The sequence below is a fragment of the Oncorhynchus nerka genome, linkage group LG24 (assembly GCF_034236695.1).
Source record: "Oncorhynchus nerka isolate Pitt River linkage group LG24, Oner_Uvic_2.0, whole genome shotgun sequence".
Lineage (NCBI taxonomy): Eukaryota > Metazoa > Chordata > Actinopteri > Salmoniformes > Salmonidae > Oncorhynchus > Oncorhynchus nerka.
This window is the reverse complement of record NC_088419.1, coordinates 86,595,013-86,615,880: the sequence shown is the minus strand read 5'-3', so window position 1 is coordinate 86,615,880 and position 20,868 is coordinate 86,595,013. Positions and strand designations below refer to the sequence as shown.

Genomic DNA, 20,868 nt, shown 5'->3' with positions numbered 1-20,868 from the left:
GTCTCTCCAGAATGTCTGCCTCCCTCCCTCCATACCTGCGGTGTAGAAGAGGTCGGGTCTCTCCAGAATGTCTGCCTCCCTCTCTCCATGTATACCTGCGGTGTAGAAGAGGGCGGGTCTCTCCAGAATGTCTCCCTCCCTCCATGTATACCTGCGGTGTAGAAGAGGTCGGGTCTCTCCAGAATGTCTCCCTCCCTCCCTCCATGTATACCTGCGGTGTAGAAGAGGTCGGGTCTCTCCAGAATGTCTCCCTCCCTCCCTCCATACCTGCAGTGTAGAAGAGGTCGGGTCTCTCCAGAATGTCTCCCTCCCTCCCCCATACCTGCGGTGTAGAAGAGGTCGGGTCTCTCCAGAATGTCTCCGTTGTGCATGAATGCTTCTCCATCGTCTCCAAACATGAAGGGTTCTCCGTCGTCTCCCATGGCTCTGTTCTCCACCATCTCTAACCACTGGGAGTTGTGCCAGCGGAACTTCTCACTCTGGATCTTTCTCTCACACTCCTTATCATACTCCTACAATACAGAGACAGAGACAGAGAGAAAGACAAAGAGAGACGAAGACATTGAGAGAGAGAAAGAGAGAAACACAAAGACAGAGAGCGAGCGGAAACAGAGAGCGTGCGAGACAAACACAGAGAGTGCGAGACAAACACAGAGAGTGCGAGACAGCGAGAGAGAGACAGCAAGAGAGACAGCAAGAGAGAGAGAGCAACAGAGCGAGAAAGACAGACGGAGACAGAGAGAGAGCGAGAGAGAAAGAGATAGCGCGAGAGAGACAGAGAGAGCCATTAGGATGGGTTACTTAAGCAATAAGGCACGACGGGGTGTGGTATATGACAAATATACCACGGCTAAGGGCTGTTCTTAGGCAAGACGCAGTGCCTGGACACAGCCCTTAGCCGTGGTATATTGGCCATATACCACAAACCCCCGAGGTGCCTTACTGCTATTATAAACAGGTTACCAACGAAATTAGAGCAGTAAAAATACATGTGCTGTCAGCCAATCAGGATTCAGTGGTCTAACCACACAGTTTATAATGGAGGTTAGGCACACACACACACGCACACACACACACACACACACACAATCTTCAATTGATTGAATCCCAGCCTTAGTAACAAACAGATTCTCTCCTTTTACACAGGAGGCTTCCAAATAAAACTAACAGTGTAATTAGCTGTAGGAGAGTGAAGCCTCCAAACTAAACTAGCAGTGTAATTAGCTGTAGGAGAGTGAAGCCTCCAAACTAAACTAGCAGTGTAATTAGCTGTAGGAGAGTGAAGCCACCAAACTAAACTGTGGATGTCCTCAACCTTCCTCAGCCAAGGTTCACAGGAGAGTGAAGCCCCCAAACTAAACTAGTAGTGTAATTAGCTGTAGGAGAGTGAAGCCTCCAAACTAAACTAGCAGTATAATTAGCTGTAGGAGAGTGAAGCCTCCAAACTAAACTAGCAGTATAATTAGCTGTAGGAGAGTGAAGCCCCCAAACTAAACTAGCAGTATAATTAGCTGTAGGAGAGTGAAGCCTCCAAACTAAACTAGCAGTATAATTAGCTGTAGGAGAGTGAAGCCCCCAAACTAAACTAGCAGTATAATTAGCTGTAGGAGAGTGAAGCCCCCAAACTAAACTAGCAGTATAATTAGCTGTAGGAGAGTGAAGCCCCCAAACTAAACTAGCAGTATAATTAGCTGCAGGAGAGTGAAGCCTCCAAACTAAACTAGCAGTATAATTAGCTGTAGGAGAGTGAAGCCTCCAAACTAAACTAGCAGTATAATTAGCTGTAGGAGAGTGAAGCCCCCAAACTAAACTAGCAGTATAATTAGCTGTAGGAGAGTGAAGCCCCCAAACTAAACTAGTAGTGTAATTAGCTGTAGGAGAGTGAAGCCACCAAACTAAACTGTGGATGTCCTCAACCTTCCTCAGCCAAGCTTCACAGGAGAGTGAAGCCCCCAAACTAAACTAGTAGTGTAATTAGCTGTAGGAGAGTGAGGCCTCCAAACTAAACTAGTAGTGTAATTAGCTGTAGGAGAGTGAAGTCTCCAAACTAAACTAGCAGTATAATTAGCTGTAGGAGAGTGAAGCCCCCAAACTAAACTAGCAGTATAATTAGCTGTAGGAGAGTGAAGCCTCCAAACTAAACTAGCAGTATAATTAGCTGTAGGAGAGTGAAGCCTCCAAACTAAACTAGCAGTATAATTAGCTGTAGGAGAGTGAAGCCCCCAAACTAAACTAGCAGTATAATTAGCTGTAGGAGAGTGAAGCCCCCAAACTAAACTAGCAGTATAATTAGCTGCAGGAGAGTGAAGCCTCCAAACTAAACTAGCAGTATAATTAGCTGTAGGAGAGTGAAGCCTCCAAACTAAACTAGCAGTATAATTAGCTGTAGGAGAGTGAAGCCCCCAAACTAAACTAGCAGTATAATTAGCTGTAGGAGAGTGAAGCCCCCAAACTAAACTAGCAGTATAATTAGCTGTAGGAGAGTGAAGCCCCCAAACTAAACTAGTAGTGTAATTAGCTGTAGGAGAGTGAGGCCTCCAAACTAAACTAGTAGTGTAATTAGCTGTAGGAGAGTGAAGCCTCCAAACTAAACTAGCAGTATAATTAGCTGTAGGAGAGTGAAGCCTCCAAACTAAACTAGCAGTATAATTAGCTGTAGGAGAGTGAAGCCTCCAAACTAAACTAGCAGTATAATTAGCTGTAGGATAGTGAAGCCTCCAAACTAAACTAGCAGTATAATTAGCTGTAGGAGAGTGAAGCCTCCAAACTAAACTAACAGTATAATTAGCTGTAGGAGAGTGAAGCCTCCAAACTAAACTAGCAGTATAATTAGCTGTAGGAGAGTGGCTGGCAGGACATCAGGGAGGGCTGGGGAAACTAAACTAGCAGTATAATTAGCTGTAGGAGAGTGAAGCCTCCAAACTAAACTAGCAGTATAATTAGCTGTAGGAGAGTGAAGCCTCCAAACTAAACTAACAGTATAATTAGCTGTAGGAGAGTGAAGCCTCCAAACTAAACTAGTAGTATAATTAGCTGTAGGAGAGTGGCTGGCAGGACATCAGGGAGGGCTGGGGAAACTAAACTAGCAGTATAATTAGCTGTAGGAGAGTGAAGCCTCCAAACTAAACTAGCAGTATAATTAGCTGTAGGAGAGTGAAGCCTCCAAACTAAACTAACAGTATAATTAGCTGTAGGAGAGTGAAGCCTCCAAACTAAACTAGCAGTATAATTAGCTGTAGGAGAGTGGCTGGCAGGACATCAGGGAGGGCTGGGGAAACTAAACTAGCAGTATAATTAGCTGTAGGAGAGTGGCTGGCAGGACATCAGGGAGGGCTGGGGAAACTAAACTAGCAGTATAATTAGCTGTAGGAGAGTGGCTGGCAGGACATCAGGGAGGGCTGGGGAAACTAAACTAGCAGTATAATTAGCTGTAGGAGAGTGGCTGGCAGGACATCAGGGAGGGCTGGGGAAACTAAACTAACAGTATAATTAGCTGTAGGAGAGTGGCTGGCAGGACATCAGGGAGGGCCGGGGAAACTAAACTAGCAGTATAATTAGCTGTAGGAGAGTGAAGCCTCCAAACTAAACTAGCAGTATAATTAGCTGTAGGAGAGTGAAGCCTCCAAACTAAACTAGCAGTATAATTAGCTGTAGGAGAGTGGCTGGCAGGACATCAGGGAGGGCTGGGGAAACTAAACTAGCAGTATAATTAGCTGTAGGAGAGTGGCTGGCAGGACATCAGGGAGGACTGGGGAAACTAAACTAGCAGTATAATTAGCTGTAGGAGAGTGAAGCCTCCAAACTAAAAACTAGCAGTATAATTAGCTGTAGGATAGTGAAGCCTCCAAACTAAACTAGCAGTATAATTAGCTGTAGGAGAGTGAAGCCTCCAAACTAAACTAACAGTATAATTAGCTGTAGGAGAGTGAAGCCTCCAAACTAAACTAGCAGTATAATTAGCTGTAGGATAGTGAAGCCTCCAAACTAAACTAGCAGTATAATTAGCTGTAGGAGAGTGGCTGGCAGGACATCAGGGAGGGCTGGGGAAACTAAACTAGCAGTATAATTAGCTGTAGGAGAATGGCTGGCAGGACATCAGGGAGGGCTGGGGAAACTAAACTAGCAGTGTAATTAGCTGTAGGAGAGTGAAGCCTCCAAACTAAACTAACAGTATAATTAGCTGTAGGAGAGTGAAGCCTCCAAACTAAACTAGCAGTATAATTAGCTGTAGGAGAGTGGCTGGCAGGACATCAGGGAGGGCTGGGGAAACTAAACTAACAGTATAATTAGCTGTAGGAGAGTGGCTGGCAGGACATCAGGGAGGGCTGGGGAAACTAAACTAGCAGTATAATTAGCTGTAGGAGAGTGAAGCCTCCAAACTAAACTAGCAGTATAATTAGCTGTAGGAGAGTGAAGCCTCCAAACTAAAAACTAGCAGTATAATTAGCTGTAGGAGAGTGAAGCCTCCAAACTAAACTAACAGTATAATTAGCTGTAGGAGAGTGAAGCCTCCAAACTAAACTAGCAGTATAATTAGCTGTAGGAGAGTGAAGCCTCCAAACTAAACTAGCAGTATAATTAGCTGTAGGAGAGTGAAGCCTCCAAACTAAACTAGCAGTATAATTAGCTGTAGGAGAGTGACTGGCAGGACATCAGGGAGGGCTGGGGAAACTAAACTAGCAGTATAATTAGCTGTAGGAGAGTGAAGCCTCCAAACTAAACTAGCAGTATAATTAGCTGTAGGAGAGTGAAGCCTCCAAACTAAACTAGCAGTATAATTAGCTGTAGGAGAGTGAAGCCTCCAAACTAAACTAGCAGTATAATTAGCTGTAGGAGAGTGAAGCCTCCAAACTAAACTAGCAGTATAATTAGCTGTAGGAGAGTGACTGGCAGGACATCAGGGAGGGCTGGGGAAACTAAACTAGCAGTATAATTAGCTGTAGGAGAGTGGCTGGCAGGACATCAGGGAGGGCTGGGGAAACTAAACTAACAGTATAATTAGCTGTAGGAGAGTGGCTGGCAGGACATCAGGGAGGGCCGGGGAAACTAAACTAGCAGTATAATTAGCTGTAGGAGAGTGAAGCCTCCAAACTAAACTAGCAGTATAATTAGCTGTAGGAGAGTGAAGCCTCCAAACTAAACTAGCAGTATAATTAGCTGTAGGAGAGTGAAGTCTCCAAACTAAACTAGCAGTATAATTAGCTGTAGGAGAGTGAAGCCCCCAAACTAAACTAGCAGTATAATTAGCTGCAGGAGAGTGAAGCCTCCAAACTAAACTAGCAGTATAATTAGCTGTAGGAGAGTGAAGCCTCCAAACTAAACTAGCAGTATAATTAGCTGTAGGAGAGTGAAGTCTCCAAACTAAACTAGCAGTATAATTAGCTGTAGGAGAGTGAAGCCCCCAAACTAAACTAGCAGTATAATTAGCTGTAGGAGAGTGAAGCCTCCAAACTAAACTAGCAGTATAATTAGCTGTAGGAGAGTGAAGCCTCCAAACTAAACTAGCAGTATAATTAGCTGTAGGAGAGTGAAGCCCCCAAACTAAACTAGCAGTATAATTAGCTGTAGGAGAGTGAAGCCCCCAAACTAAACTAGCAGTATAATTAGCTGCAGGAGAGTGAAGCCTCCAAACTAAACTAGCAGTATAATTAGCTGTAGGAGAGTGAAGCCTCCAAACTAAACTAGCAGTATAATTAGCTGTAGGAGAGTGAAGCCCCCAAACTAAACTAGCAGTATAATTAGCTGTAGGAGAGTGAAGCCCCCAAACTAAACTAGCAGTATAATTAGCTGTAGGAGAGTGAAGCCCCCAAACTAAACTAGTAGTGTAATTAGCTGTAGGAGAGTGAGGCCTCCAAACTAAACTAGTAGTGTAATTAGCTGTAGGAGAGTGAAGCCTCCAAACTAAACTAGCAGTATAATTAGCTGTAGGAGAGTGAAGCCTCCAAACTAAACTAAGTATAATTAGCTGTAGTATAATTAAACTAGCTGCTGTAGGATAGTGAAGCCTCCAAACTAAACTAGCAGTATAATTAGCTGTAGGAGAGTGAAGCCTCCAAACTAAACTAACAGTATAATTAGCTGTAGGAGAGTGAAGCCTCCAAACTAAACTAGCAGTATAATTAGCTGTAGGAGAGTGGCTGGCAGGACATCAGGGAGGGCTGGGGAAACTAAACTAGCAGTATAATTAGCTGTAGGAGAGTGAAGCCTCCAAACTAAACTAGCAGTATAATTAGCTGTAGGAGAGTGAAGCCTCCAAACTAAACTAACAGTATAATTAGCTGTAGGAGAGTGAAGCCTCCAAACTAAACTAGCAGTATAATTAGCTGTAGGAGAGTGGCTGGCAGGACATCAGGGAGGGCTGGGGAAACTAAACTAGCAGTATAATTAGCTGTAGGAGAGTGAAGCCTCCAAACTAAACTAGCAGTATAATTAGCTGTAGGAGAGTGAAGCCTCCAAACTAAACTAACAGTATAATTAGCTGTAGGAGAGTGAAGCCTCCAAACTAAACTAGCAGTATAATTAGCTGTAGGAGAGTGGCTGGCAGGACATCAGGGAGGGCTGGGGAAACTAAACTAGCAGTATAATTAGCTGTAGGAGAGTGGCTGGCAGGACATCAGGGAGGGCTGGGGAAACTAAACTAGCAGTATAATTAGCTGTAGGAGAGTGGCTGGCAGGACATCAGGGAGGGCTGGGGAAACTAAACTAGCAGTATAATTAGCTGTAGGAGAGTGGCTGGCAGGACATCAGGGAGGGCTGGGGAAACTAAACTAACAGTATAATTAGCTGTAGGAGAGTGGCTGGCAGGACATCAGGGAGGGCCGGGGAAACTAAACTAGCAGTATAATTAGCTGTAGGAGAGTGAAGCCTCCAAACTAAACTAGCAGTATAATTAGCTGTAGGAGAGTGAAGCCTCCAAACTAAACTAGCAGTATAATTAGCTGTAGGAGAGTGGCTGGCAGGACATCAGGGAGGGCTGGGGAAACTAAACTAGCAGTATAATTAGCTGTAGGAGAGTGGCTGGCAGGACATCAGGGAGGACTGGGGAAACTAAACTAGCAGTATAATTAGCTGTAGGAGAGTGAAGCCTCCAAACTAAAAACTAGCAGTATAATTAGCTGTAGGATAGTGAAGCCTCCAAACTAAACTAGCAGTATAATTAGCTGTAGGAGAGTGAAGCCTCCAAACTAAACTAACAGTATAATTAGCTGTAGGAGAGTGAAGCCTCCAAACTAAACTAGCAGTATAATTAGCTGTAGGATAGTGAAGCCTCCAAACTAAACTAGCAGTATAATTAGCTGTAGGAGAGTGGCTGGCAGGACATCAGGGAGGGCTGGGGAAACTAAACTAGCAGTATAATTAGCTGTAGGAGAATGGCTGGCAGGACATCAGGGAGGGCTGGGGAAACTAAACTAGCAGTGTAATTAGCTGTAGGAGAGTGAAGCCTCCAAACTAAACTAACAGTATAATTAGCTGTAGGAGAGTGAAGCCTCCAAACTAAACTAGCAGTATAATTAGCTGTAGGAGAATGGCTGGCAGGACATCAGGGAGGGCTGGGGAAACTAAACTAGCAGTGTAATTAGCTGTAGGAGAGTGAAGCCTCCAAACTAAACTAACAGTATAATTAGCTGTAGGAGAGTGAAGCCTCCAAACTAAACTAGCAGTATAATTAGCTGTAGGAGAATGGCTGGCAGGACATCAGGGAGGGCTGGGGAAACTAAACTAGCAGTGTAATTAGCTGTAGGAGAGTGAAGCCTCCAAACTAAACTAACAGTATAATTAGCTGTAGGAGAGTGAAGCCTCCAAACTAAACTAGCAGTATAATTAGCTGTAGGAGAGTGAAGCCTCCAAACTAAACTAGCAGTATAATTAGCTGTAGGAGAGTGAAGCCTCCAAACTAAACTAACAGTATAATTAGCTGTAGGAGAGTGGCTGGCAGGACATCAGGGAGGGCTGGGGAAACTAAACTAGCAGTATAATTAGCTGTAGGAGAGAGAAGCCTCCAAACTAAACTAGCAGTATAATTAGCTGTAGGAGAGTGAAGCCTCCAAACTAAACTAGCAGTATAATTAGCTGTAGGAGAGTGGCTGGCAGGACATCAGGGAGGGCTGGGGAAACTAAACTAGCAGTATAATTAGCTGTAGGAGAGTGGCTGGCAGGACATCAGGGAGGGCTGGGGAAACTAAACTAGCAGTATAATTAGCTGTAGGAGAGTGGCTGGCAGGACATCAGGGAGGGCTGCGGAAACTAAACTAGCAGTATAATTAGCTGTAGGAGAGTGGCTGGCAGGACATCAGGGAGGGCTGGGGAAACTAAACTAGCAGTATAATTAGCTGTAGGAGAGTGAAGCCTCCAAACTAAACTAGCAGTATAATTAGCTGTAGGAGAGTGGCTGGCAGGACATCAGGGAGGGCTGGGGAAACTAAACTAGCAGTATAATTAGCTGTAGGAGAGTGAAGCCTCCAAACTAAACTAGCAGTATAATTAGCTGTAGGAGAGTGGCTGGCAGGACATCAGGGAGGGCTGGGAAACTAAACTAGCAGTATAATTAGCTGTAGGAGAGTGAAGCCTCCAAACTAAACTAACAGTATAATTAGCTGTAGGAGAGTGAAGCCTCCAAACTAAACTAGCAGTATAATTAGCTGTAGGAGAGTGGCTGGCAGGACATCAGGGAGGGCTGGGGAAACTAAACTAGCAGTATAATTAGCTGTAGGAGAGTGGCTGGCAGGACATCAGGGAGGGCTGGGGAAACTAAACTAGCAGTATAATTAGCTGTAGGAGAGTGAAGCCTCCAAACTAAACTAACAGTATAATTAGCTGTAGGAGAGTGAAGCCTCCAAACTAAACTAGCAGTATAATTAGCTGTAGGAGAGTGGCTGGCAGGACATCAGGGAGGGCTGGGGAAACTAAACTAGCAGTATAATTAGCTGTAGGAGAGTGAAGCCTCCAAACTAAACTAGCAGTATAATTAGCTGTAGGAGAGTGGCTGGCAGGACATCAGGGAGGGCTGGGGAAACTAAACTAGCAGTATAATTAGCTGTAGGAGAGTGGCTGGCAGGACATCAGGGAGGGCTGGGGAAACTAAACTAGCAGTATAATTAGCTGTAGGAGAGTGGCTGGCAGGACATCAGGGAGGGCTGGGGAAACTAAACTAGCAGTATAATTAGCTGTAGGAGAGTGGCTGGCAGGACATCAGGGAGGACTGGGGAAACTAAACTAGCAGTATAATTAGCTGTAGGAGAGTGGCTGGCAGGACATCAGGGGGGGCTGGGGAAACTAAACTAGCAGTATAATTAGCTGTAGGAGAGTGGCTGGCAGGACATCAGGGAGGGCTGGGGAATGGGCCAAAACACTGACTGCTATATTGTTCCATCCAGGGATTGTCAGATCCCCCACAGACTACTAAAGAATCCCACAATGCACTGTTCTGTGTGCCAGCACCCTTATGATGCTGTTACTAATAAAAATGTGGTGTGGTGTGATGGATGGTGCTGCGATGGGGCTGTGTGTGTGTGTGTGTGTGTGTGTGTGTGTGTGTGTGTGCTTGGCTGAGGAAGGTTGAGGACATCCACAGATTCTGTTTTCCTTTCTCTGCGGGGGCCATGTGGGAGTTAAAGGCCTTCTTTGAGCCACTTCATGCGTTCAGGCCCTGCAGATTAATCATCTAGACCCAGAGCAGAGCCTGCTGACAGCCATTCGAGGCCTCAAACGGACCCATTGTCGCATCGCAGGGCCCAAAGTGGCAGTGACACTTTTTGTCAAAGTGCAGACTTATGACATGGCTAAAGTGGATTAATGACTACACTGCTGATTTCCCCAGGACTATTAGTCTGTAGTAAGGGCTTGATATGAGGCCTAATCCATCATAACCAGAAAGCTGAGCTCATGAGTAAAGGAGTCAGCGGATATAAAACAATGTTCAGAGCATTTCTCGATGTTCCTCAGAGAAAATCTGAATCTAAGAATATCCCCATGAATTATGTTTCTGTCTGACCTAGAAGAACCATCTATACGCAAGTTTCTCTCTCTGAGGAGTGTGTGTGTGATCAAAGAGGAACGATTCAAGAACACACAGTAATGGCGTGTGCTGCTAAGGTAGCCTGCGGCTCTGAAGACTAATGATTGTGTGTGAGAGTATGTGTGAGTGAGTGTGTGAGAATGTGTGTGTGTGTCTCTCTCCAAGGCAGGGTCTGCTTTCTCTCTCACCTTCCCTGTTCTGCTCTGACATTCTCCAGAGCCTGTCCTGGTCTTTCATGTGGTTCACAGCTTAATAGTTCTCACTGATAATTTCAATGAAACACTTCCTCTCCCCCCACTACCTTCCACAGCCCACAACCTGGCTGGCTGTAGTCTACTGCTAATTACACTGATCTCAGGTCTGTGACAGATCACACTATGACTGGGACTTAAAACACACCTGTCAATCAAAATCTGACCCAGGAATTTAGTTTCCCAGTCCAGGCAATCTGAACAGTACTATTTCCTCTGTGCCTACCTACATTAAGTAGGAATGGATCAGGAAAACCAGGATTTTGGCTCAGGTATAGGCTAGGTCAGTTTCATTTAGAAATGAATGGGAAGAAGAATTACAGAAAAGCAGGAATTGATTCCTGATTAATCAGGAAGAAAACCATTCATGATATAGGGTAACTTGGGGATGAGACATTATGCCTAGAGAGGAAGGAAGGAGGGAGGCAGGGAGGGAGGGAGGGAGGGAGGGAGGAGGACAGACAGATACTCACAGCGATGATGTCCAGTGTGTTGTTACAGACTTTCCGTATCTCAGCGTTCTTGTCGTGCATCAGGTCAATGAGGTAGGCAGGAGCCTCTGGAGAGAGGGAGTCCAGTAAAGGACAACAGAGGAAGGGAGGGAGTTCAGTAGAGGACAACAGAGGAAGGGAGGGAGGGTGAGAGGGAGTCCAGTAGAGGACAACAGAGGAAGGGAGGGAGGGTGAGAGGGAGTCCAGTAGAGGACAACAGAGGAAGGGAGGGAGGGTGAGAGGGAGTCCAGTAGAGGACAACAGAGGGAGGGAGGGAGGGTGAGAGGGAGTCCAGTAGAGGACAACAGAGGAAGGGAGGGAGTCCAATAGAGGACAACAGAGAAAGGGAGGGAGTCCAGTAGAGGACAACAGAGGAAGGGAGGGAGGGAGTCCAGTAGAGGACAACAGAGGAAGGGAGGGAGGGAGTCCAGTAGAGGACAACAGAGGAAGGGAGGGAGGGAGTCCAGTAGAGGACAACAGAGGAAGGGAGGGAGGGAGTCCAGTAGAGGACAACAGAGGAAGGGAGGGAGGGACCAGAGAGGAAGGGAGGGAGGGAGTCCAGTAGAGGACAACAGAGGAAGGGAGGGAGGGAGTCCAGTAGAGGACAACAGAGGAAGGGAGGGAGGGAGTCCAGTAGAGGACAACAGAGGAAGGGAGGGAGGGAGTCCAGTAGAGGACAACAGAGGAAGGGAGGGAGGGAGTCCAGTAGAGGACAACAGAGGAAGGGAGGGAGGGAGTCCAGTAGAGGACAACAGAGGAAGGGAGGGAGGGAGTCCAGTAGAGGACAACAGAGGAAGGGAGGGAGGGAGTCCAGTAGAGGACAACAGAGGAAGGGAGGGAGGGAGTCCAGTAGAGGACAACAGAGGAAGGGAGGGAGGGAGTCCAGTAGAGGACAACAGAGGAAGGGAGGGAGGGAGTCCAGTAGAGGACAACAGAGGAAGGGAGGGAGGGAGTCCAGTAGAGGACAACAGAGGAAGGGAGGGAGGGAGTCCAGTAGAGGACAACAGAGGAAGGGAGGGAGGGAGTCCAGTAGAGGACAACAGGAAGGGAGGGAGGGAGTCCAGTAGAGGACAACAGGAAGGGAGGGAGGGAGTCTAGTAGAGGACAACAGGAAGGGAGGGAGGGAGAGAGGGAGTTCAGTAGAGGACAACAGAGGAAGGAAATGAGAGAGAGAGGGAGTCCAGTAGAGGACAACACATGGAGGGAGGGGACAACAGAGGGAGGGAGAGAGGGATACTGTCTCTACATTTCTAGCCCTTTACCCTATCATTTTGCTGTTCTTTCTCCTCAGACACGTCATTCAACGATGTCTGTTTAATCAAGATCACAGTGACAGAAAGAAACGTAGCGAGGAAAGACTGCTTTTTCTCTTTCATTTCTTGAAAGGAGACACGAGACAGTTGCCCTGTGGCCAAATGAACAACTCTTACATTTCCTGTGATGAGAGAGATATTGTAAAGCAGAAAAGCCTCTCCCAAGGCAGACCACTTGGTAGAGATCCCTCTGTAATATTCTCCACAGAAAGAAAAACATCTAGCAAATATTACCGCAAGCCATTTGTAATTTTACGTACACCGTCTCCGATTCCAACTGTACAGCATTACACTGTGTGGAGCACTGAGGTCATTGATAGGGTGATTTTTACTGCGACATTGAAAGAAGCAGAGACATGGTATAGGGTGGCACTGTTGGTTACCACGGTAACACATAATACAGTACAGAGTGAGGTAATTATGGGGTGAAGTTTGAAGTAATTTAGGAGTGGGACATTGAAGGATCATTTGGGCTGTAGTTCTGAGATGAATTGTATTGTGGGAAGAGAAAGGATACGTGTGTCCTTGATGATGACGTCCCTGGTGGCCTGGTGGACCACCATCTGGTACAACACATAGACAATCTGACACACAAACTCATCATCCTCCTGTTGGGCTATAGGGAAGGTGAGAGAGAGAGACAGAGAGAGGTGAAACAACACAGACAATCTGATCGTCCTTCTGTTGGGTAGACACACAGGCACAGACATATGGAGGTCAGGACACAGAGCTCCCCTGAAAAATTTAGTATTTCACTGGAATAACCTCCATTCTGCTCTATCTTAACATTAACCCTCTAGAGAGTGGAACCGATCATGGGTCCTAACTACTACCTACCGTTGAGCAGCTCGATGAGAGCAGGGATGATGCCAGACTTGGCCATCGTGGCAGCACAGGAGACATCCATGGACACCGTCCCTATCATGATCACCACCTCTAGGATAAGGTCATCCTCTGCCGAGCCTGGTGGTGGGTGGGGGCAGAGGTCAGGGTTCAAAGAGATCAAAGCTGAGAAGGTGGAGGTCACTAAGGTCAAAGGTAACAGGCCCCAGTGCGTGTGCTCTCTAATGTAGGACCAGTCAGTGACACAGAGTGTTGTTGAAGGTTATCGGTTAGAGGTTGGGGGGGGGCGACTTTTGTTCAACTTGGTATGGTCCAAAAGCTTTCACTTGTCAAATCAAATTTTATTGGTCGCATACACATATTTTGCAGATGTTATCGCAGATGTAGCTAAATGCTTAAGTTTCTAGCTCCAACAGTGCAGTAATATCTAACAATACACACACGAAAAAAAATCCAGAAATTCAGAAATATCAGAACAAGCAATGTCAGAGTCCGGAACATAGCATCATGCTGTGGGGATGTTTTTTTAGCGGCAGGGATGGGAGACTAGTCAGGATCGAGGGAAAGATGAACGGAGCAAAGTACAGAGAGATCCTTGATGCAAACTTGTTCCACAGCGCTCAGGACCTCAGACTGGGGCGAAGGATTACCTTCCAACAGGACAACGGCCATAAGCACACAGCCAAGACAACACAGCACTGGCTTCGGGACAAGTCTCTGAATGTCCTTGAGTGGGTCAGCCAGAGCCCGGACTTGTACCTGATCAAACATTTCTCGAGAGACCTGAAAATAGCTGTGCAGCAACGCTCCCCATCTAACCTGATAGAGCTTGAGAGGATCTGCAGAGAAGAATGAGAGAAACTCCCCAAATACAGGTGTGCCAAGCTTGTAGTGTCATACCCAAGAAGACTCGATGCTGTAATCTCTGCCAAAGGTGCTTCAACAAAGTACTGAGTAAAGGGTCTGAATAATAATGTAAATGCGCTAAGTTTTTTTTATTTCTAATACATTTGCAAAAATTTCTAAAAACCTGTTTTTGCTTGTGGGCTCTCAACATGGATGGGGCCGGGCTCTCAACATGGATGGGGCCGGGCTCTCAACATGGATGGGGGCGGGCTCTCAACATGGATGGGGGCGGGCTCTCAACATGGATGGGGGCGGGCTCTCAACATGGATGGGGGCGGGCTCTCAACATGGATGGGGCGGGCTCTCAACATGGATGGGGGCGGGCTCTCAACATGGATGGGGGCGGGCTCTCAACATGGATGGGGGCGGGCTCTCAACATGGATGGGGACGGGCTCTCAACATGGATGGGGACGGTCTCTCAACATGGATGGGGGCGGTCTCTCAACATGGATGGGGGCGGGCTATCAACATGGATGGGGGCGGGCTATCAACATGGATGAGGGCGGGCTCTCAACATGGATGAGGGCGGGCTCTCAACATGGATGGGGGCGGGCTCTCAACATGGATGGGGCGGGCTCTCAACATGGATGGGGCGGGCTCTCAACATGGATGGGGCGGTCTCTCAACATGGATGGGGCGGTCTCTCAACATGGATGGGGGCGGTCTCTCAACATGGATGGGGGCAGGCTATCAACATGGATGGGGACGGTCTCTCAACATGGATGGGGGCGGTCTCTCAACATGGATGGGGGCGGTCTCTCAACATGGATGGGGGCGGGCTATCAACATGGATGAGGGCGGGCTATCAACATGGATGAGGGCGGGCTCTCAACATGGATGAGGGCGGGCTCTCAACATGGATGAGGGCGGGCTCTCAACATGGATGGGGGCGGGCTCTCAACATGGATGGGGGCGGGCTCTCAACATGGATGGGGGCGGGCTCTCAACATGGATGGGGGCGGGCTCTCAACATGGATGGGGGCGGTCTCTCAACATGGATGGGGGCGGTCTCTCAACATGGATGGGGGCAGGCTATCAACATGGATGGGGCGGGCTATCAACATGGATGGGGGCGGTCTCTCAACATGGATGGGGGCGGTCTCTCAACATGGATGGGGGCGGTCTCTCAACATGGATGGGGGCGGGCTCTCAACATGGATGGGGGCGGGCTCTCAACATGGATGGGGGCGGGCTCTCAACATGGATGGGGGCGGGCTCTCAACATGGATGGGGGCGAGCTCTCAACATGGATGGGGGCGAGCTCTCTCTGCAGTCTCCTAAAGTCCAATATCATCTCCTTCATTTGTTGACGTTGAGGGAAGGGTTATTATCCTGGCACCACTCCACCAGGGCCCTCACCTTCTCCCTGTAGGCTGTCTCGTTGTTGTTAGCAAATCAGGCCTACCACTGTTGAGTTGGAGATGTGCGTGGCCACGTAGAGTACAGGAGGGGACTGAGCACGCACTTTTGTGGGGCCACCGTGTTGATGAACAGCGTGGCGGATGTGCTGTTACCTACCTTCATCACCTGGGGTTGGCCCGTCAGGAAGTCTTGGATCCAGTTGCACATGGAGGGGTTTAAACCCAGGGCCATGAGTTTAGTGATGAGCTTGGAGGGCATTATGGTGTTGAAGGCTGAGCTGTAGTTGATGAACAGGATTCTTACATAGGTAGTCCTCTTGTTTTTAGCTCGTCCGGCAGCAAGGCGTCAGTGTCCAAAACGTGGCTGGCTTTCCCTTATTATTTGTGATTGTCTCTGCCTCATACGTCTTGCATTTGAGCCGTTGAATTGTGACTACACTTTGTCCCTGTACTGTCGTTTTGCCTCTTTGATTGTCTTAGAGGGCATAGCTGGTCTGTTTGAACACGTTCGTGTTCCCAGTCACCTTGGCGTGGTTTAATGGGGTGGTTAGCGCTTTTCAGTTTTGAGCGAATGCTGCCATTTATTATTAGTATGGAAAATCCCTCTGGCTGAATGAAGGAGGACAGCATATCCGGAGAGAGCCATGATTCAGTAAAACAGAGTATGTAACAGTTCCTGATGTCTCTCTGGAAGGAGATCCTCACCCTAAGCCTGTCTACTTTATTGTCCAGGGACTGAGCGTTAGCGCGTAATATACTCAGAAGCGGTGGATGGTATGCATGCTTCCTGAGTCTCACTATGAACCAACTCCTTGTTCCTCTTTTCCGGGGATGACGACTTGGAGCAGCCCCTGACATGAACGGAATTGCCTCGGAAGTTCAAACAAAGGATCCAATTCAGGGAATTAGAACGTCTGGTTGAAATTCTGGTGAGTGACCGCTGATCTAATTTCCCAAAGTTATTTCCGGTTGTAGGTAATAATGCAAGAAACATTCCGAGCAAATAATTTAAGAAATAACACAAACAAAAAGTTGTCTAGGAGCTAGAAACAGGGCAACCATGTCTGTTGGCACCATCTTGTCATCTTTCTCAAATTCATCAGGGTGAATGCACCTGTAAGTTACAGCATCAGTCCCCCCCCAACTTTTATCCCCCTCTCTGCCTCCCTCCCTCCATGGTTTGAGGTAGTCTTTGAGGCCTACCTGGTTTGAGGTGGTCTTTGAGGCCTACCTGGTTTGAGGTGGTCTTTGAGGCCTACCTGGTTTGGGGTGGCCTTTGAGGCCTACCTGGTTTGGGGTGGCCTGAGGCCTTGGTTTGGGTGGCCTTTGAGGCCTACCTGGTTTGGGGTGGCCTTTGAGGCCTACCTGGTTTGGGGTGGCCTTTGAGGCCTACCTGGTTTGGGGTGGCCTTTGAGGCCTACCTGGTTTGGGGTGGCCTTTGAGGCCTACCTGGTTTGGGGTGGCCTTTGAGGCCTACCAGGTTTGAGGTGGTCTTTGAGGCCTACCAGGTTTGAGGTAGTCTTTGAGGCCTACCAGGTTTGAGATGGTCTTTGAGGCCTACCAGGTTTGAGGTAGTCTTTGAGGCCTACCTGGTTTGGGGTGGCCTTTGAGGCCTACCAGGTTTGAAGTGGTCTTTGAGGCCTATCTGGTTTGGGGTGGTCTTTGAGGCCTACCTGGTTTGAGGTGGTCTTTGAGGTAGGGCACCAGGTTGTACTCCTTCAGCACCAGTTCCCAGTCCAGGTCAGGGATGGTGAGGTTAGCCAGAGTCCCCAGACACTCTATCACATACTCCTCCCTCTCCTCCGCTCCCATCTGAGCCGCTAGGTCACCCACATAGTCCTTATGAGGTACGAGAAGGGGGTTGGTTACTATAGAGACACAGGGCAGGGTTCCGCCCTACAATATTTGTTCTAATAGTGTAGCTATGGATTCAGTTACTAGCATAAGAACACACGTAGCTATGGATTCAGTAACTAGCATTAGAACACAGATCATGTGAGCCTGTCTAGCCTTATCCGTCTATATCCATACTAAGCATGTTGAAGCTCATCAGTGTTAAGAGTGTGAGTAAGTTCAGTACTCACTATGAAGAGGTTCTTGGTGGGTCCGTCATGTTGTGACAAGTTCCTGATCATCTTCATGATAAGAACATCCTTTAACTTCAGACCCCTCTTCATCAGCATCTTCAGACCATTACCTAGGCACAGGAGAGCAGCATTAGGAGTGTGTGTGTGTGTGTGTGTGTGTGTATGTGTGTGAGTGTTGTACCTTCACAGATGACCTGTGCGTTCCTCTTGTTGGCAGCCAGGTTGATGCAGAAGGAGATGAGCTCAGGTTCCATGTGGCTCTCACCACACTCAAACAGCATCTTCATCAACTGTCAATCAATCATCAATACCAATTCATCATCAATCATTATAGTTGGCCAGCAGTCAGTCAGTGTGTTATGGGTATCTGTTGCCAAGCCTTTCTTTCTACTGTTTGTGTATGGATGTTTGCTTGGCGACATCATTGGCTGAGTGAATTAATCACATCATCACCATGTTGATGACACTGGTCTACATAGCTTCCATACAGTCATTTAGTGGGTCGCCATGGTGACACAGGTTGGGTTAAGCGCAGAGTACGGGAACAGGCAGCCCTTCCCTGAGGTGAGCAGAAAGGTAGAGGTACAGTACACTCGTTGCTTTCTAATCAGGTCTGTGCATGTCAAGACCCTGGAGGGGAAACATGAAAGGGCTTGCAAACAGACAACGAGGAGAGAGAGAAATAGAGAGCAAGAGAGAGGGAGGGGGAGGGAGAGAGAGAGAGGGAGGGGAGGGTGGCCACCAGGAAACGGCCTTGGAGGTCAACTTTGGGCGGGCACAGGTTCAAAAACGAGTCGCCCACAGCCCCTGCCCTCTGCTCCCCGTCTCCCAGCTCTCCTCCTCTGATTTAACATTAAACAGGAAAGGCTTTAAGCAGGGGCACTGCAGGTCCGCTCCCTGTGAGGAGTCAGCAGTGTGCAATCACACACACACACACACAGGCCCCGAGTCGGGTATCACATACCAGGGGCCCTGGACCCCAAATCAGCCCCGTCTAGACTCTCTGGCACCTGCCTCTGCTTATTTACCACAGCACAGCCAGAGGAGGCCTAGCGCCATACTACACAGCACACCCTCACTATCTAACCCCTCACTGCCCTCCACCCCCACTATCTAACCCCTCACTGCCCTCCACCCTCACTATCTAACCCCTCACTGCTCTCCACCCACACTATCTAACCCCTCACTGCCCTCCACCCTCACCAACTAACCCCTCACCGCCCTCCACCCCCACTATATAACCCCTGACCGCCCTCCACCCCCACTATATAACCCCTCACCGCTCTCCACCCCCACTATATAACCCCTGACTGCCCTCCACCCCCACTATATAACCCCTGACTGCCCTCCACCCCCACTATATAACCCCTCACCGCCCTCCACCCCCACTATATAACCCCTGACCGCCCTCCACCCCACTATATAACCCCTGACCGCCCTCCACCCCCACTATCTAACCACTCACTGCCCTCCCTATCTAACCACTCACTGCCCTCCCTATCTAACCACTGACTGCCCTCCCCATCTAACCACTCACTGCCCTCCCTATCTAACCACTCACTGCCCTCCCTATCTAACCACTCACTGCCCTGCCTATCTAACCCCTCACTGCCCTCCCTATCAAACCCCTCACTGCCCTCCCTATCTAACCACTCACTGCCCTCCCTATCTAACCACTCACTGCCCTCCCTATCTAACCACTCACTGCCCTCCCTATCTAACCACTCACTGCCCTCCACCCCTCTTGATCTAATCCCTCACTGCCCTCCACCCCCACTATCTAACCCCTCACTGCCCTCCACCCCTCACTATCTAACCCCTCACTGCCCTCCACCCCCACTGCCCTCCACCCCTCCCTATCTAACCCCTCACTGCCCTCCACCCCTCCCTATCTAACCCCTCACTGCCCTCCACATCTAACCCCTCACTGCCCTCCATCTAACCCCTCACTGCCCTCCACATCTAACCCCTCACTGCCCTCCACCCCTCCCTATCTAACCCCTCACTGCCCTCCCTATCTAACCCCTCACTGCCCTCCACATCTAACCCCTCACTGCCCTCCACCCCTCCCTATCTAACCCCTCACTGCCCTCCACATCTAACCCCTCACTGCCCTCCACCCCTCCCTATCTAACCCCTCACTGCCCTCCACCCCTCCCTATCAAATCAAATCAAATTTATTTATATAGCCCTTCGTACATCAGCTGATATCTCAAAGTGCTGTACCTAAAACCCCAAACAGCAAACCCAGCCTAAAACCCCTATCTAACCCCTCACTGCCCTCCACCCCTCCCTATCTAACCCCTCACTGCCCTCCACATCTAACCCCTCACTGCCCTCCACATCTAACCCCTCACTGCCCTCCACATCTAACCCCTCACTGCCCTCCACATCTAACCCCTCACTGCCCTCCACCCCTCATGATCTAATCCCTCACTGCCCTCCACCCTCCCTATCTAACCCCTCACTGCCCTCCACCCCTCACTATCTAACCCCTCACTGCCCTCCACCCCTCGCTGCCCTCCACCCCTCCCTATCTAACCACTCACTGCCCTCCACCCCTCCCTGCCCTCCACATCTAACCCCTCACTGCCCTCCACCCCTCACTGCCCTCCACCCCTCCCTATCTAACCCCTCACTGCCCTCCACCCCTCACTGCCCTCCACCCCTCACTATCTAACCCCTCACTGCCCTCCACCCCTCACTCCCTCCACCCCTCACTAAACCCCTCACTGCCCTCCACCCCTCCCTATCTAACCCCTCACTGCCCTCCACCCCTCCCTATCTAACCACTCACTGCCCTCCACCCCTCCCTATCTAACCACTCACTGCCCTCCACCCCTCCCTCCTCTAACCACTCACTGCCCTCCACCCCTCCCTATCTAACCACTCACTGCCCTCCACCCCTCCCTATCTAACCCCTCACTGCCCTCCACCCTTCCCTATCTAACCACTCACTGCCCTCCACCCCTCATGATCTAATCCCTCACTGCCCTCTACCCCTCACTATCTAACCCCTCACTCCCCTCCACCCCTTCTCTCTACCTTTCCTCCCTGGGCCTGGGGCAAGGCCTGACCCAGCTCTTCTCCCCTCTACCTCTCCCCCCTGGGCCTGGGGTCAGGCCTTGCCCAAGGCCCAGGGGGAGAGGTAGAGAGAAGAGCTCGGTCAGGCCTGCCTGGTAGAGAGGAGAAGAGCTGGGTCAGGCCTGGTAGAGAGAAGGAGAGAAAGGAAAAGGAGTAGGGGAGGGAAGGATATGTTGAGCTGGCCAAAGAGCAAGGGCAGAAAATAGGTAGCTTGATGAGGAAACCTGTCCAGAGAGAGAGAGAGAGAGGGAAGATGGTGAGTAGAGGGGGTCAAGACCATCCCTAGAGGGGAGGGGGTTAGAGGGCCTGGGGTTAAAGGTCTATTTCCGGTCATGCTGCTACCCAGCATCCTTTCTGACACTCCGACCCCGCAGGGCAGATCTACTGGCGACACGAACCACTACACAAACAACCCTGTTTATGAGCATCTGGCCCGCATTTACACCCAATCTTACAACACAAACAGAATAAACATTTAAGTAATCTATGAAAGATTGACAGGAAATCAGACATAAC

At 49.0% G+C, this 20,868-nt stretch overlaps 1 protein-coding gene across 3 annotated transcripts in view; it reads right to left on the bottom strand.

Moving 5' to 3' along the window:
- The window catches only part of kifap3a (kinesin-associated protein 3a), a 47,712-nt gene that overhangs the window by 17,127 nt on the left and 9,717 nt on the right, over positions 1 to 20,868 (bottom strand). For all 3 annotated transcript variants that reach the window (XR_010460952.1, XR_010460953.1, XM_065009243.1), the window contains 7 exons: positions 17,450 to 17,558; positions 17,266 to 17,378; positions 16,855 to 17,020; positions 12,908 to 13,033; positions 12,588 to 12,686; positions 10,740 to 10,825; positions 323 to 512 (listed from right to left, as the gene is read on the bottom strand). Coding sequence is in view for 1 of the 3 variants with exons in the window: in XM_065009243.1 (XP_064865315.1) it covers positions 323 to 512; positions 10,740 to 10,825; positions 12,588 to 12,686; positions 12,908 to 13,033; positions 16,855 to 17,020; positions 17,266 to 17,378; positions 17,450 to 17,558 (889 nt within the window). In the remaining 2 variants the exon portion in view is untranslated. The remainder of the gene's footprint in view (positions 1 to 322; positions 513 to 10,739; positions 10,826 to 12,587; positions 12,687 to 12,907; positions 13,034 to 16,854; positions 17,021 to 17,265; positions 17,379 to 17,449; positions 17,559 to 20,868) is intronic.